Below are 14,753 nucleotides of genomic sequence, written 5' to 3' on the forward strand. Positions count from 1 at the left end.
AGGACTCCTCAGGACTCTTCCGCTTACACCTAAAGAACATCTCTAGAATCCGCCCTTTTCTCACCACGGAAACAACAAAAACCCTCACTGTAGCATTGATCCACTCCCGCCTGGACTACTGCAACGCTCTATTAATTGGCCTGCCCATTACTCGACTTTCCCCTCTCCAGTCCATCCTTAATGCAGCAGCCAGGGTCATCCATCTGGCTAATCGGTACTCGGATGCGTCCGCTCTTCGCCAGTCCTTACATTGGCTGCCCATTCATTATAGGATCCAATTCAAAGTACTTGTTCTCACCCACAAAGCTCTCCACAGTGAGGAACCCCGCTACCTCTCCTCCCTCATTTCTGTCTATCGCCCTAACCGACTGCTATGCTCTGCAAACGGCTTTCGACTAACCTCTGCACTAATCTGTACCTCCCACTCCCGACTCCAAGACTTCTCCCGCGCTGTGTCAATCCTTTGGAATGCTTTACTCCAAGAAATTAGGACTATCCATACTTTGCATATTTTCAGGCCTTCCCTCAAAACACATTTGTTCACAGCAGCCTATAACATTCACTAATCAAAGTCATTCTATGTGTAAGTGTGCATGTGTAGCCCATTCACTATCTCCATCCTTCCCTCAAGATGGCTGGATCATCATTGTAAATACACACCTGTACTTTGTATCTCCCCCACCTCATTGTAGATTGTAAGCTCTCACGAGCAGGGTCGTCTTATTTCGTCTTATTTTGCTTTAATTATTGTATTGTTAACGTTGTTACTTATGACTTGTGTTTTGAAACTGTTAAACTGTAAAGCGCAGTGGAATATGTTGGCGCTATATAAATAAAGATTATTATTATTATACAACAATTTAGAGCTATATTGAACACATAAAAAGGTGCTGCTGTGCAAAACTGAACAAATATAAATATATATATAAAAGTGTGCAAATACTTATGGAGTCAGTGTATGGCTCATTAAAAATATATAGTGCAAAGTGCTGCAACAAAATCTAATGAAAGTGCTTGCAGTGCTAATACCAGAACAGGTTGGTCCCAGTGTATGGCTCTTTAAGAAGAAATAGTGCAGAGTGCTGCAATAAAATCTAATGAAAGTACTTGCAGTGTGTAATAAAAATGGTTTCACATACCAAGAGAATGAATGTGCTCAGGTCCCTACGCGCGTTTCGGAGCTAGCCTTCTTCCGGGGGCGTGTACCATACTATTCACCTATGAAGATATTGCATTACAAACCAGACATTTGCAGCTAGAATAGTCATTTACCACATTAACAATGTATAGAGTGTATTTCTAAGTCATTTAATGTTAGCTTCATTGGAAAAAACTGCTTTTCTTTAAAAAATAAGGAAATTTCTAAGTGACCCTAAACTTTTGAATGGTAATGTATGTACATTTGTCACTTTTATGGCAGCAAATTAACCAGCACCTAATGAAGGAGATATCGATTGTTTGAAAATGTAATGTTAATAAGGAAAAACTGTTTGCTTATAGACTATGTGTGGATTAGAAAGCAGGTCGTGAATTATAGATAACGAGGGCATTATGGTATATTGCTAGATGTCACCTCAGCAGTGATTTGTCATGCGGTAATTGGCACATGGATTATGTGAGATGAGGCTGCTTCATTTTTATATCTGTATATCGATACTATTTGGTCTGATCTAATGGTTCTCATGAGAATGGGAAATTGTACGGGTTACGATTCCCACACCCCTGTGCTCCCGGGCTCACGGCCTCACTGACCTAAATGCACTGAAGGCAGCCACTTCCCCTGTGGTATGTGAAGTGTCAGCACTGGACGTACCTCTTAGGTCAAGCATATTTTTGAGGAATAGAGTTTTAAGCAAAATGTATTTAACTGTTTGCATATATTAGGCAATTGAAACGTTTCCCCATTGAATGAAGTATTTTAAGGGTTTTACCACCTGAGTGTGTTTATTGGGCAGAAGCTCTTGAAAAAAATCTTTTCTTTATTTTGTTTTTTTTACTCTGTATTTTCTGACATCCCCATCAATTTCCCTATATAGCTAGACCTGCTTGTTATAAAAAGAATAAAAAGCTAATTAATTCACTAAATCAATCAAAATGGCTCACAATGATTGATGAATTTGGTGAAAATGCACAGAGAGGTTTTTTTCTTTTTCTTTGCTTTAAATAGGTTCTTCACTACTAGGACAACCACTTCTTGAACAAATGGTTGGCCCCGATAAAATAATAAAGCCTATACTCACCTCTCATGCCGGTGTCTTTCCTGCAGTGTCGGCACTCGCTCTCCCCGAGGCTCTCGTGCGGTGTTGTGACATGTGATGCCCGCCACCCAATCAGCGATGGCGTCACTGTCTCCGCCTTCGGACAAACTGAACATGGATAGGAAGTCCGGAATCAGCAGCAGCGGTGACTTCCTCTTAATGTTCAGTTTGTCCGAAGGCAGAGACAGTGACACCAGCGCTGATTGGGTGGCCGTGTCACGTGTCACAACACTACATGAGAGCCTCGGGGAGAGCGAGTGCCGACACTGTGGTAACAGCATCGGCACGGGAGGTGAGTATAGGCTTTATTATATTACTGGGGCCAAAAATTTAGTTTAATGATGGATTGTCATAGTAGATTTTGTACTCCACTAAGATCCTGGAGCAATAATTTAAGTGACATTTTGAAAAGTCCCAAATGATGAATTAGCTTAAAGCACCACTCCAGTATTTTTTCTTTATTCAGCGCTGGTGTGATGCTTGTAATCTACGGTCCCTGATCCTAGTATTGTACTCACCAGCCGCTGTGTTCACCTTCTATGAGTGCCGCTCCGGTCTCGCACTACCACCTTGTAACCAAAGCTCCTAACTGTACTGAAATCAGAAGTGATGGTCACAAGCTCCAATGTAAGCCTGATAGTCAGAACGAGGCTTGCATAGATTTGCATTGAAAAGTGACCTCCGGCTCGCTCCATGAAACATTGGAACGATCCAAAAAAAAATCACAAACTGCTTGAAATTGACGGGAGCAGCAGTGATAATAAAAAAAAAAATGCTGGAGAGGTGCTTTGAAACCACTGAAAAAATGAAAACCAGCCCACAGTGTTAGGGAACAGCAAATAATGATGAATGTTGAAAAAAAATAGTAGAAAAGTGGCGCGAAAGCCGTATCGAACTTGGTGCAAACATAGAACTGTCTAGAAAAGCAACTTTTTGTTACGGTACTCAAAAAAACACAACAAATAAGAATGTGGCCTGTATATAATTATGAAGTACACATATACTGGACACTTCCAACGCGTTAAACGTATTGTGTTACATTGCTCTTACGGTATCTTATAGCTTACAGTCTACCAGTCTTATAAAAGTAGGTAAGATTATGGAACTACAAAGCAACTTTACAGCCAAAAATTGTGCCATGTCAGTGCTACATCACAGCATAATGTAGGTGAATGTGGTTGCATTGTGACCCAAGAGCAGCTGTGACCGTGACAAGCAAGTTGCAAAAAATCCAAATGGTTGTGAAGTTTTACGATTTGTTAGTTGTGGTCGCAATACTTTGCTACATTATTCTGCGATGTAGCAGTGGCATAGGGCGACCTATTGTATGTACACATAATCTGTTCAGCCTGCAAAGGGGTTATCCAGAATTACAACAACATGACTGCTTTATTCCTGAAACAACACTACCCCTGGGCACTGACCATTGCAGCACAGCTCCTTTCACTTCAATGGGGATGACCTGCAATACGAGACCTAACCTTAAGTCAGTAGTGGCGCTGTTTCTATAGCAAAGCAGCCATGTTTTTCTAATCCTGCACAACCTACTTGTAAAAGGAGCAGTACTTTTTAGTACAGAGAACGCCGGTCCATATACCTTATCGAGACTTATTGGCATCTTAGAGGGCAGTATTTGGAGAATGCAGCACCTGATCCTAATTCACACACGCCTGTATTTTGTGACTGTAGCTCCTCATACCACCCTGTATTTGGACATCCACCTGTTGTCAGGAGGCCAATGGAAAACCTAAAATTCCAAGTAGAAAAGCTCACGTAAAGTGGCAGCAAACTATTAATGCCTCCTACTGCCCGCAATCACTTGCCGTACGGGTGAGCCACTTACATTGGCACCTGGTTTATTCTAGTTCTTTCATCTGGCATAAATCATAATAATCCATTAACAAATACAAGAAAGTAAAGTCAATAATCTGTGTGACTCCAGAGCTGGGCTGTATCTAGGGGACATGTGATATTTACTGTACACACGAGTCTGAATAATTACCTGCGTATTGTTTTCACAGCAAAGTCCAATATCAGCGCCATGGTCACAATAGCAACCAAAACCTTTCTTCGCTACGACAAACTGCAGGATTTAATTGACAGCATCCGGAAATTTTATCCAACGGTAACCATAATCATTGCGGATGATAGCGAGAAGCCGCAGAAGGTTGAGGGACCCTTCATTGAACAATACATCATGCCCTTTGGAAAGGTACAGAAATAAAATATTACTTTCCTATGTATACAGTGCAATTTTTTTTCCTTAGGCAAATGTCCATCAAGTTGAATGAAGAAAAGCGGTATAGGTAAAATCATAATACACAGACTAAAGGGTGAATGTTTCCTCCTGATCCATCATCAGACTGGATCGACAAAGAGGACAAGAAATATTTATACAGCTACAGAATATAAGTGTTAGTATTATTTTTTTCTAAGAAATCATCAAAGTTTTTTTTTTTTAAACCATCGACTGTTTCTGCTGTGAGTCTAGAGTTGAGCGACTTTGGTCGGATCGGGTTTCATGAAACAAAATTTGCTTCCGATGAAACTGGTCCGACTAGGGCAAAAAAAGTCGGAGTTTCATCCGAAACCCGACCCCAATGCAAGTCAATGGGGAATAAAAGTCGGCATTGAGCGGATGAATGTCATTGACTTGCATTGGGGTCGGGTTTCGGATGAAACTCCGACTTTTTTTGCCCTAGTCGGACCAGTTTCATCGGAAACAAATTTTGTTTCATGAAACCCGATCCGACCAAAGTCGCTCAACTCTAGAGCCTGTGACTAGTTCATAAGATCGGTTGTTTCGCAGAATTAGGCTGTGTGCACACGTTGCCGATTTAGATGTGGATCCGCAGCGTTTTTGGCCGCACGGATTCACAGAAAATCCATAGTGAAGTGCACAGCCAATGTTAATCTATGGGAAATTGAGATTTGCTGTGCACATGCTGCGGAAAAATCAGCGCAGATTTGCAGCGTTTTTTTTCCCCACAGAATGTCAATTCTTTTTTGCGGATCTGCAGCGTTTCTGCACTCATTGACTTCCATTGAGTCAGGCACATCCGCAGCAAAACCGCAGATGTAAAAAAGATCTGCGAATTTGCTGCGGATGTGGGTGCGAGAAACGCTGCAGATCGAGAGGAGGGAAGTGCGTGGGCGGAGTGTGGGCGGAGCTATGTGCGTGTATGTGGGGGTGTGCGTGTATGTGTGTGTGCCGGTGTCTGCGTTGATCTGTGTCTGTGTGCGGGGGTCTGCGTGGCTGTGTGTGTGTCTGTGTGTAATCCAAGAGATAAACAGTCACACTCAAAGTCTCATATAGTTGCAGAAAAGGAAAATTTAGTTCAATCACAAAAATAATATTTCACCGCAGTTGAGAAATCAAGATATTCCAGAGGTATAAGGTAACGTTTCGACCCTATCCTGGGTCTTTATCAAACCATGCTGGAAAGAATAAATATACAAAATATAAGACAAATATGCAGATGATAAACATTCATAGAAATTACAAAATTAACAGTACAAAAGATCCCAAAGGTGCTGTACAAGTATATACATGATCACACATTATCTGAAAAGTAGGCAATAGGCTGATAATCAGACTTATAGGGTCTTTTAGAAAACTTTTTAGAAAAATTTAAATTTTGACTGGTTGATCAAGTATCGCAGAGATGGAGAGTAAACATCATGTCTCGCTCCATCCACCAACGTCACGTTGCACCAGACTGTCCAGGAGTTGGCAGATGCTTTAGTCCAGGTCTGGGAGAAGATCCCTCAGGAGACCATCCACCGCCTCATCAGGAGCATGCCCAGGCATTGTAGGGAGGTCATACAGGCACGTGGAGGTCACACACACTACTGAGCATCATTTTGACTTTTCTTAAGGACATTACAGTCCACTTTAATTTTGTGTGTGACTCCAAATCCAGGTCTCCATTGGTTATTAAATTTGATTTCCATTGATGATTTTTGTGTGATTTTGTTGTCAGCACATTCAACTTTGCACAGAACAAAGTATTCAATGAGAATATTTCATTCATCCAGATCTAGGATGTGTTATATGAGTGTTCCCTTTATTTTTTTGAGCAGTGTAAGCATGTGGAACAGTGTAGAACATGTGAGCCGGACATCCTAGAGGAGCGGTCGGACACCTAGGTGCAGCAGAGTTGTTGTATGAAGAGACACTAAAAAAAGTTGTCTAGCACATACCAAAATGCTACTACTCTGCGTGGTTCTTCTCATCCTCTATGTGCGGTAGACTGCATTTCCTGCACCACTGATGCTTTGAGTCAAATTGCTTCTTAATTACAGCACATGTTATCTGAAGTGGAGACAGAAATATTACTTGACATTGCAATTCCACATGAAACAGCTAGTGCAATGGTTAGGAAAAGAGATTCTCTGGCACCACCTTGTGTAGAAATTTATAACTGCAGAACTTGTTTTGCAGATCCTGTACTGGGAACTAAAAAAAGTGCAATATTAAAATGCATTAGATTTATAAAAATGGGTCATGCTGTTTGATAAACTGTCTAAATGAAAGACTGCCTTGTTTAAATTTACACTACCGATGAGTCAGTTTTCTTTGCGCGATATATTTGTTCATCACAATCTTGGCACATTGGGGCTTATTTATGAAAATTATCTAACTGTGCACTGTCTAAACAAAGACTCACAGTCTCAGTTTCAGACATACAGTTGTGGACAAAAGTATTGACACCCCTGCAATTCTGTCAGATAATGCTCAGTTTCTTCCTGAAAATGATTGCAAACACAAATTCTTTGGTATTATTATTTTCATTTAATTTGTCTTAAATGAAAAAAACACAAAAGAGAATGACGCAAAAAGCAAAACATTGATAATTTCACACAAAACTCCAAAAATGGGCCAGACAAAAGTATTGGCACCCTCAGCCTAATACTTGGTTGCACAACCTTTAGCCAAAATAACTGCGACCAACCGCTTCCCTTTACCCATCAATGAGTTTCTTACAATGCTCTGCTGGAATTTTAGACCATTCTTCTTTGGCAAACTGCTCCAGGTCCCTGATATTTGAAGGGTGCCTTCTCCAAACTGCCATTTTTAGATCTTTCCACAGGTGTTCTATGGGATTCAGGTCTGGACTCACTGCTGGCCACCTTAGAAGTCTCCAGTGCTTTCTCTCAAACCATTTTCTAGTGCTTTTTGAAGCGTGTTTTGGGTCATTGTCCTGCTGGAAGACCCATGACCTCTGAGGGAGACCCAGCTTTCTCACACTGGGCCCTACCTTATGCTGCAAAATTTGTTGGTAGTCTTCAGACTTCATAATGCCATGCACACGGTCAAGCAGTCCAGTGCCAGAGGCAGCAAAGCAACCCCAAAACATCAGGGAACCTCTGCCATGTTTGACTCTAGGGACCGTGTTCTTTTCTTTGAATGCCTCTTTTTTTCTCCTGTAAACTCTATGTTGATGCCTTTGCCCAAAAAGCTCTACTTTTGTCTCATCTGACCAGAGAACATTCTTCCAAAACATTTTAGGCTTTTTCAGGTAAGTTTTGGCAAACTCCAGCCTGGCTTTTTTATGTCTCGGGGTAAGAAGTGGGGTCTTCCTGGGTCTCCTACCATACAATCTCTTTTCATTCAGATGCCGACGGATAGTACGGGTTGACACTGTTGTACCCGGGGACTGCAGGGCAGCTTGAACTTGTTTGGATGTTAGTCGAGGTTCTTTATCCAACATCCGCACAATCTTACGTTGAAATCTCTTGTCAATTTTTCTTTTCCGTCCACATCTAGGGAGGTTAGCCACAGTGCCATGGGCTTTAAACTTCTTGATGACACTGTGCACGGTAGGCACAGGAACATTCAGGTCTTTGGAGATGGACTTGTAGCCTTGAGATTGCTCATGCTTCCTTACAATTTGGTTTCTCAAGTCCTCAGACAGTTCTTTGGTCTTCTTTCTTTTCTCCATGCTCAATGTGGTACACACAAGGACACAGGACAGAGGTTGAGTCAACTTTAATCCATGTCAACTGGCTGCAAGTGTGATTTAGTTATTGCCAACACCTGTTAGGTGCCACAGGTAAGTTACAAGTGCTGTTAATTACACAAATTAGAAAAGCATCACATGATTTTTCGAACAGTGCCAATACTTTTGTCCACCCTCTTTTTTATGTTTGGTGTGGAATTATATCCAATTTGGCTTTAGGACAATTCTTTTTGTGTTTTTTCATTTAGGACAAATTAAATGAAGATAATAGTAACAAAGAATTTGTGTTTGCAATGATTTTCAGGAAGAAACTGAGTATTATATGACAGAATTGCAGGGGTGTCAATACTTTTGGCCACAACTGTATTTATGGCTCTAGTGAACGCATGTTCATAAATTCGGATCGCACTTTACCATGCAAGTCAAGGAATCCATGGAAATCAGATTACACTCGGATGATATCTCGGTGCTGTCCGATTTCCACGGACTGACAGGGCGGAGAAGATGTAGAATTTTTTTTTCCATCTTCTACTCATCCAAACAAAATTGGATCACCGTATGATCATTCTCTGATCATAGTGTGATTAGCATAATCGGACTGATTTTCTCGGATGAGAGAATATACTTAGCCATAGATGACATATACTATAAAGACAGTATATATAATATAGATGTGATAAGCTGGAAGCAGGCTGGGATTCTTATTTGAGGTAAGCATAGCATAAAACGGCATTAAAGCACCACAACCAGCTTTTTTTTTTTTTTTCACTTACGGAGTGGTATCACAAATGTACATTCTCTGTTTGTAGTGGAATACATACCAGCCGCCATCTTCCTTTGTTCTTGGTGTCGCACCAGTGTTTGCTTGGTGAGCCGTAAGTCACAGCTCAGTGTAATTCTATGGAGCCAGGTCGCGGCCAGGTCGAGTCTCTCACAGACGTAAAGCCCTTGTGGGTTCAAAGTTCTCACCACATATCTAGATAAGTTCCTTGGGGGGGTCTAGTTTCCAAAATGGGGTCACTTGTAGGGGGTTTCCACTGTTTAGGTACATCAGGGGCTCTCCAAACGTGACATGGCGTCCGATCTGAATTCCAGCCAATTTTGCATTGAAAAAGTCAAACGGCGCTCCTTCCATTCTGAGCTCTGCCATGCGCCGAAACAGTCGTTCCCCCCCACATATCAGGTATCAGCGTACTCAGGACAAATTGCACAATAACTTTTGCCGTCCAATTTCTCCTGTTACCCTTGGTAAAATAAAAAAAATTGAACCTGAAGTATTTTTTTAGTGAAAAAAAGTTAGATGTTCATTTTTTTTTTAAATATTCAAAAAAATTCCTGTGACGCACCTGAAGAGTTAATAAACTTCTTGAATGTAGTTTTGAGCACCTTAAGGGGTGCAGTTTTTAGAATGGTGTCACTTTTGGGTATTTTCTATCATATAGACCCCTCAAAGTGGCTTCAAATGTGATGTAGTCCGTAAAAATAAAATGGTGTTGCAAAAATGAGAAATCGCTGGTCAATTTTTAACCCTTATATCTTCCTAACAAAAAAAAATTTTGGTTCCAAAATTGTGCTGATGTAAAGTAAACATGTGGGAAATGTTAGTTATCAAGTTTTTTGTGTGCCGTATCTCTGTGATTTAAGGGCATAAAAATTCAAAGTTGGAAAATTGCAAAATTTTCAAAATTTTCGCCAAATTTCCATTTTTTTCACAAATAAACGCAAGTTATTTGAATGAAATTTTACCACTATCATGAAGTACAATATGTCACGAGAAAACAGTGTCAGAATCACCGGGATCCATGGAAGTGTTCCAGAGTTATGACCTCATAAAGGGACAGTGGTCAGAATTGTAAAAATTTGCCCGGTCATGAACGTGCAAACCACCCTTGGGGGTGAAGGAGTTAAATGTTTTCTATGATTTGATTAATGGACGCTGACCAAGCTCACAGAGGGATCCTGGGTCTTGATTCTCTCCTCCACACCATTTTTCTTTCATGAAGGGCAATATATAGACCTGAGGCGCATTCAGCAGTGCACATCGGTCTGAGATCAGACTGCAATGCACGGACTTCCCATGGCTCTCCTGACCCAAGCATGGCAGTCTTATAGAAATATATGAAGCTGTCGTGCTTAGGTTAGGAGACCCGCGACCAGTCCATGCATTGCGGTTCACGCTCGGACCGATTTCCACAGATGTCTGAATATGCCCATACATAGGCTATGATCATCCAGATCAGACGTCCATTTGCTCATCAGTGCACCAGGCTAATTTCGCAGATGATGGAGACAGTTTAGAAAAAAAAGAAAAAAAACAAAACAGCGGCAGGATATTTAGTTTTCTTTCACTATGTGGCAGTCGATCAGCTAATCAGGTCATGCATTTGTCCACCCTGACACATCACGTCTTTGGCCGACAGTAGTTGTCTGGTGACCAATGCGATTGATCGTATAATTTCCCAGCGATGCTGAAATTTTTATTGCCCATACCAGACAATTTTTACCTTTTGTGTATAAGCAGCTAAGCGTTCATATACATGGAAGAGCTCTCAGTCACTAAGTCGATAGAAAAACAGGGAAACGGGCTTTCCTGTGAGTTCAGCCATCATTTAGAGGGAGCCTGCCAAAGGATTCATTTATCATATGATTCTATGATTCTATTCTATCACAATTAATTATATCTTTTACAGGGATGGTTTGCTGGTAGAAACCTCGCCGTCTCCCAGGTGTCCACAAAATACGTTTTATGGGTCGATGATGATTTTATCTTTTGTCCTCAAACTAAGATTGAAAAACTGGTGGATGTTCTAGAGAGGACGAGCTTGGATCTGGTGAGTACATTTATGACAATCTGGTGTGCGACGTAGAATGACGCTCTGCATTTATAGATCTCATGGGTTTCTGAATGCAGGTAGACCGGTACATGTTAAACAAGCACCTCCTTGATCAGGGGTCCACAACCTGCGACCCAGGGGCCACATGCACCCACGATGCCATTCTGTGCGCCCCCTCTCAACCATATGGAAAGAAAAATATGTGTCTGACAGGTTACTATTATGTGGGCAGACACACATAGAAGAGTAGTAACCGGCAGCTGAGGAGTAGGGACTGGCTAGTACTAATGATGCTCTGTGTAGACATCTCTGTAGGCCTCATACATCAGGAGAATGGGGTGTCCCAACCTGTTTGGGACTCGAGAAAGGAGTATGTGAATCAGACAGGTGGCCATGTCTGTGGCTCGCTCTACTGTAGTTTATGGGAGTTCGGAAACATTATGCTGTAAGCAAAAAACCCATGATCCATTGTAGAGAGCCATGTGGAGGCACCACCTCTTCCTCTTCAGGCTTTAGGGCCTATTTATATAGTTTTGTTTTAAAAGAAGATTTTACTGCAAATCCACATAAAAAGTGGCTTCAAACACTCTACGTCATATTAGTTTTACTAGGAAATGGTCAAAATAATGTGAAAAAAACAGCCCTGTGTGCACTTAAGGACTAAGGAGCTTTCTTTTCCCATTATACTCAGTAAGAAACTTATTCAAAGAGTATTTGATGTGAATTTAGGAGCAAAATATATTTCTAAATCCTCCTAAAAAAACCTCAGTGTAAACGTACCATGAGGGCTTGCTCCCACTTGAGAATAAATCAGACAAATGCAATAGGATTAAAAATCAGATTGCATTCGTACCAATTTAATCCAATGTTTCTGTTCTCAATTGCGTTTTTTTCCCTGCTCCGATCGGTTCGCGATCGGACAGGAAAAAAAATCCCAACATGTTGCGAATGCATGCCAAATTTGGATCGCACACCCCCATATAAGTCTATAGGTGCGCCTGAAACATCGCCTTGCTCGGATGTTACCCAATATGTGATTCCCACTGACGCCGGCAGCAGAGGAGATGGAGAAATTACTTTCTCCATCTCCTCCGCACTTGTGCTGTGATTCTCTCATGCGAGAGGATTGGAGCACAGAGCACAGACCCTCAAATCCCGCTCGCAGCAGAGCAGGAGCCGAGGGTCATTAGCACATCACCTCCGATGCTCTTGAAGGTAAAAGTTGTGTGAGTACAATTTGTACCTAACATTGATTTATGCTATATACTTTCAATATGCTACAGAAGGTAGTCCCCTATTAATTTTTAGTGTGGCCCCCGGATTGCTTCAATATAACAATGAGGCCCTTGGACCAAAAAAGTTTGTTCCCCCCCTGTCCTAGAGCTTCCCATATTAAGTTATTATAAAGCCAGATATGGCAGGTCACATAATCAAACACACAATGACCATATTGTGTATGGTTCGGCAGTTAGAAGAGACTTACCAGAAGGATGCAGCTCCATCAGTGTCGGGTCTAACCCCACACTGCTCCAGACCATTCACATGAATGGGCTGAGCTACAGCGCTAGACACAGTTACATAGGCATTATTTGGACAGCGTGGAGTCTGTGGTCCTTTCTTTTTTCCTTTCTGTGAATTAGTGAGGCCACCAAAGGTTTGTACCCCACTGAATGCACATCCATGGGATCCACAACCAGTGCTAGATTTCAGAAAATCCTATAAGGTGCACTTCAAATAATGCTGCTTTAGCGACATCTAGTGGTAGACTGGGGAAAAAACAAGTCTAAGATCTCTCATTTTACAGTATTTCAGGGGCAAGACATTAGTGCAACTTGTGCAGACGCATAGGGGCCCAAAATGTAAGGGTGCCACGTCCACCTCTGAATCAGCTTGAATTGTACATAATGATGAACTATTGGACTGAAAAGGATCTGTATAAGTGGCCTCTTCTGTTTGCTGCTGTATGTCAATATTGCAGTACTGAGATAAAAATCAATGTGAGTGAGTGTATTTAGAGATAGACATACTGCCTGTGCAGCTGGACAGAGGCTTGTGGGTGAGGGTGACCCATGTGGTCTGTGCCACAACTGTGTATTTGCCAGCATCTTTGACAACACTGTACATTGGGAGAAGGTCTCTCCTCTCCGCATCTGACTGTGCTCAATAGATTACTCTATATATTTAAGTATTTGCATTTTCTTAAATCTGGTCTAACCCAGGACTCAATCTAATAACTTGTAACGTGAAAGGAAGAAACATTAACAGTGAGCTACAGGCTGCATTAAGTAAAGAAAATCCACTTGCTATTCTTCTTCTTTTCAGGAACATTGTACTGGTAAATAGAAGTACATCTCTATATATCTGTACATCTCTATATATCTGTACATCTCGGTGAAAAAAGCTAAAAGTCACAAGTCAGAGACTTGCTTTTCCATAAGTGACTAAAAAAATGGTCCAAAAACAATTCATGAGTACATTTTTGTAATACACATTTAAATAAATGTCACACGCCGGTAAATGACACAGACATATTTAGTATCCCATAACTTATAACAACCTGTCCAATACATTGAACACATTAGTTATGGTGGTTGGAAAGTAGCATAGAAAAAATGGTGCATTTTTTCACACAAACAACTAAAAATTAATGTGTATGTAAATGTGAATGTAAGGTAAAAAGAAGGCCTTAAACTACAGCTGATCTTGCAAAAACAGAAAAAAAGACCTCATAAAGTGAAGTTTACATAATATTCAAAAACGTATGGCTGCCATGACTATAAAAGTGGGAAATTGATCACAAAAATGTCCATGTGCATATTTATATTATAAGTGTATGTACATATTTCATATATTCATTTGTGTACTGTGTATATGTGTTTGTAATTTGTAAATTTGTGTATTATGTATCAACATGTGAGTGAGGGCTGAAAAGTTCCAAAAATTGTAGGATAGAGACCCCTTGTGTATGACCAAGAGGAGCTTCCTCAGGGATAATTGGAAAAAAAAACAGCATAAAGACATAAATTGTAAAACAACAAAATAAGTTATACCAAATAGAACGTGTATGAGTCTGCTCAGATGGGTTATGACATGGTTGGGGAGTCAGATACATATCATAGCGAGAAGCCCTTCACTGTCAGTGTATGATTGTATTCCTTGGATTGTGCTGTTCAGTTTGTTTAATGCAGAGGGTATAAATAATCTTCATTTGCATTTGGCTTGTAATCACTAAATGATCTTTATGAAAAAGGGAATTCCTGTATCTCTTCTGTTGTTAATACATTATGTATGTTCATATTTAGGTTGGTGGTGCTGTAAGAGAAATCACAGGATATTACACCACATACCGGCAAACAATTAGTGTTCTACCAGGAGGAAAGGATGGAGACTGTCTTAGCACCCATCAGGGTTATCATCATGTCATTGAGGGATTTCCCAACTGTGTTGTGTCAGATGGTGTAGTCAACTTCTTCCTGGCACGGACAGACAAGATTCTAAAAGCTGGCTTTGACCCTCGGTTGTCTAGAGTTGGTCATTTAGGTAAGTGTTGGAATCTTCATATTGACGTCTTATGGATTTTGAGTCTCGTTTCCTCTGTCTAGTTACTGTCCATTATGATGGATCCTACAGTCGGTCTAAGCACAGTGCCAGTCAGTGAGTGGATCGACAGTTTTTTTTATATGTCCTGTACATAGACT

General features: G+C 40.9%; 1 protein-coding gene across 4 annotated transcripts in view; it reads left to right on the forward strand.

The window, feature by feature from the left end:
* B4GALNT1 (beta-1,4-N-acetyl-galactosaminyltransferase 1) overlaps positions 1–14,753 on the forward strand; it is a 273,680-nt gene that overhangs the window by 251,881 nt on the left and 7,046 nt on the right. For all 4 annotated transcript variants that reach the window (XM_073576800.1, XM_073576801.1, XM_073576799.1 and 1 more), the window contains 3 exons: positions 4,280–4,470; positions 10,912–11,052; positions 14,358–14,595. In XM_073576800.1, coding sequence (XP_073432901.1) covers positions 4,280–4,470; positions 10,912–11,052; positions 14,358–14,595 — 570 coding nt within the window. The remainder of the gene's footprint in view (positions 1–4,279; positions 4,471–10,911; positions 11,053–14,357; positions 14,596–14,753) is intronic.

Source organism: Dendrobates tinctorius, unplaced genomic scaffold, assembly GCF_039654945.1.
Source record: "Dendrobates tinctorius isolate UK_male_01 unplaced genomic scaffold, ASM3965494v1 ptg000051l, whole genome shotgun sequence".
In the NCBI taxonomy this organism is placed as follows: Eukaryota; Metazoa; Chordata; class Amphibia; order Anura; family Dendrobatidae; genus Dendrobates; species Dendrobates tinctorius.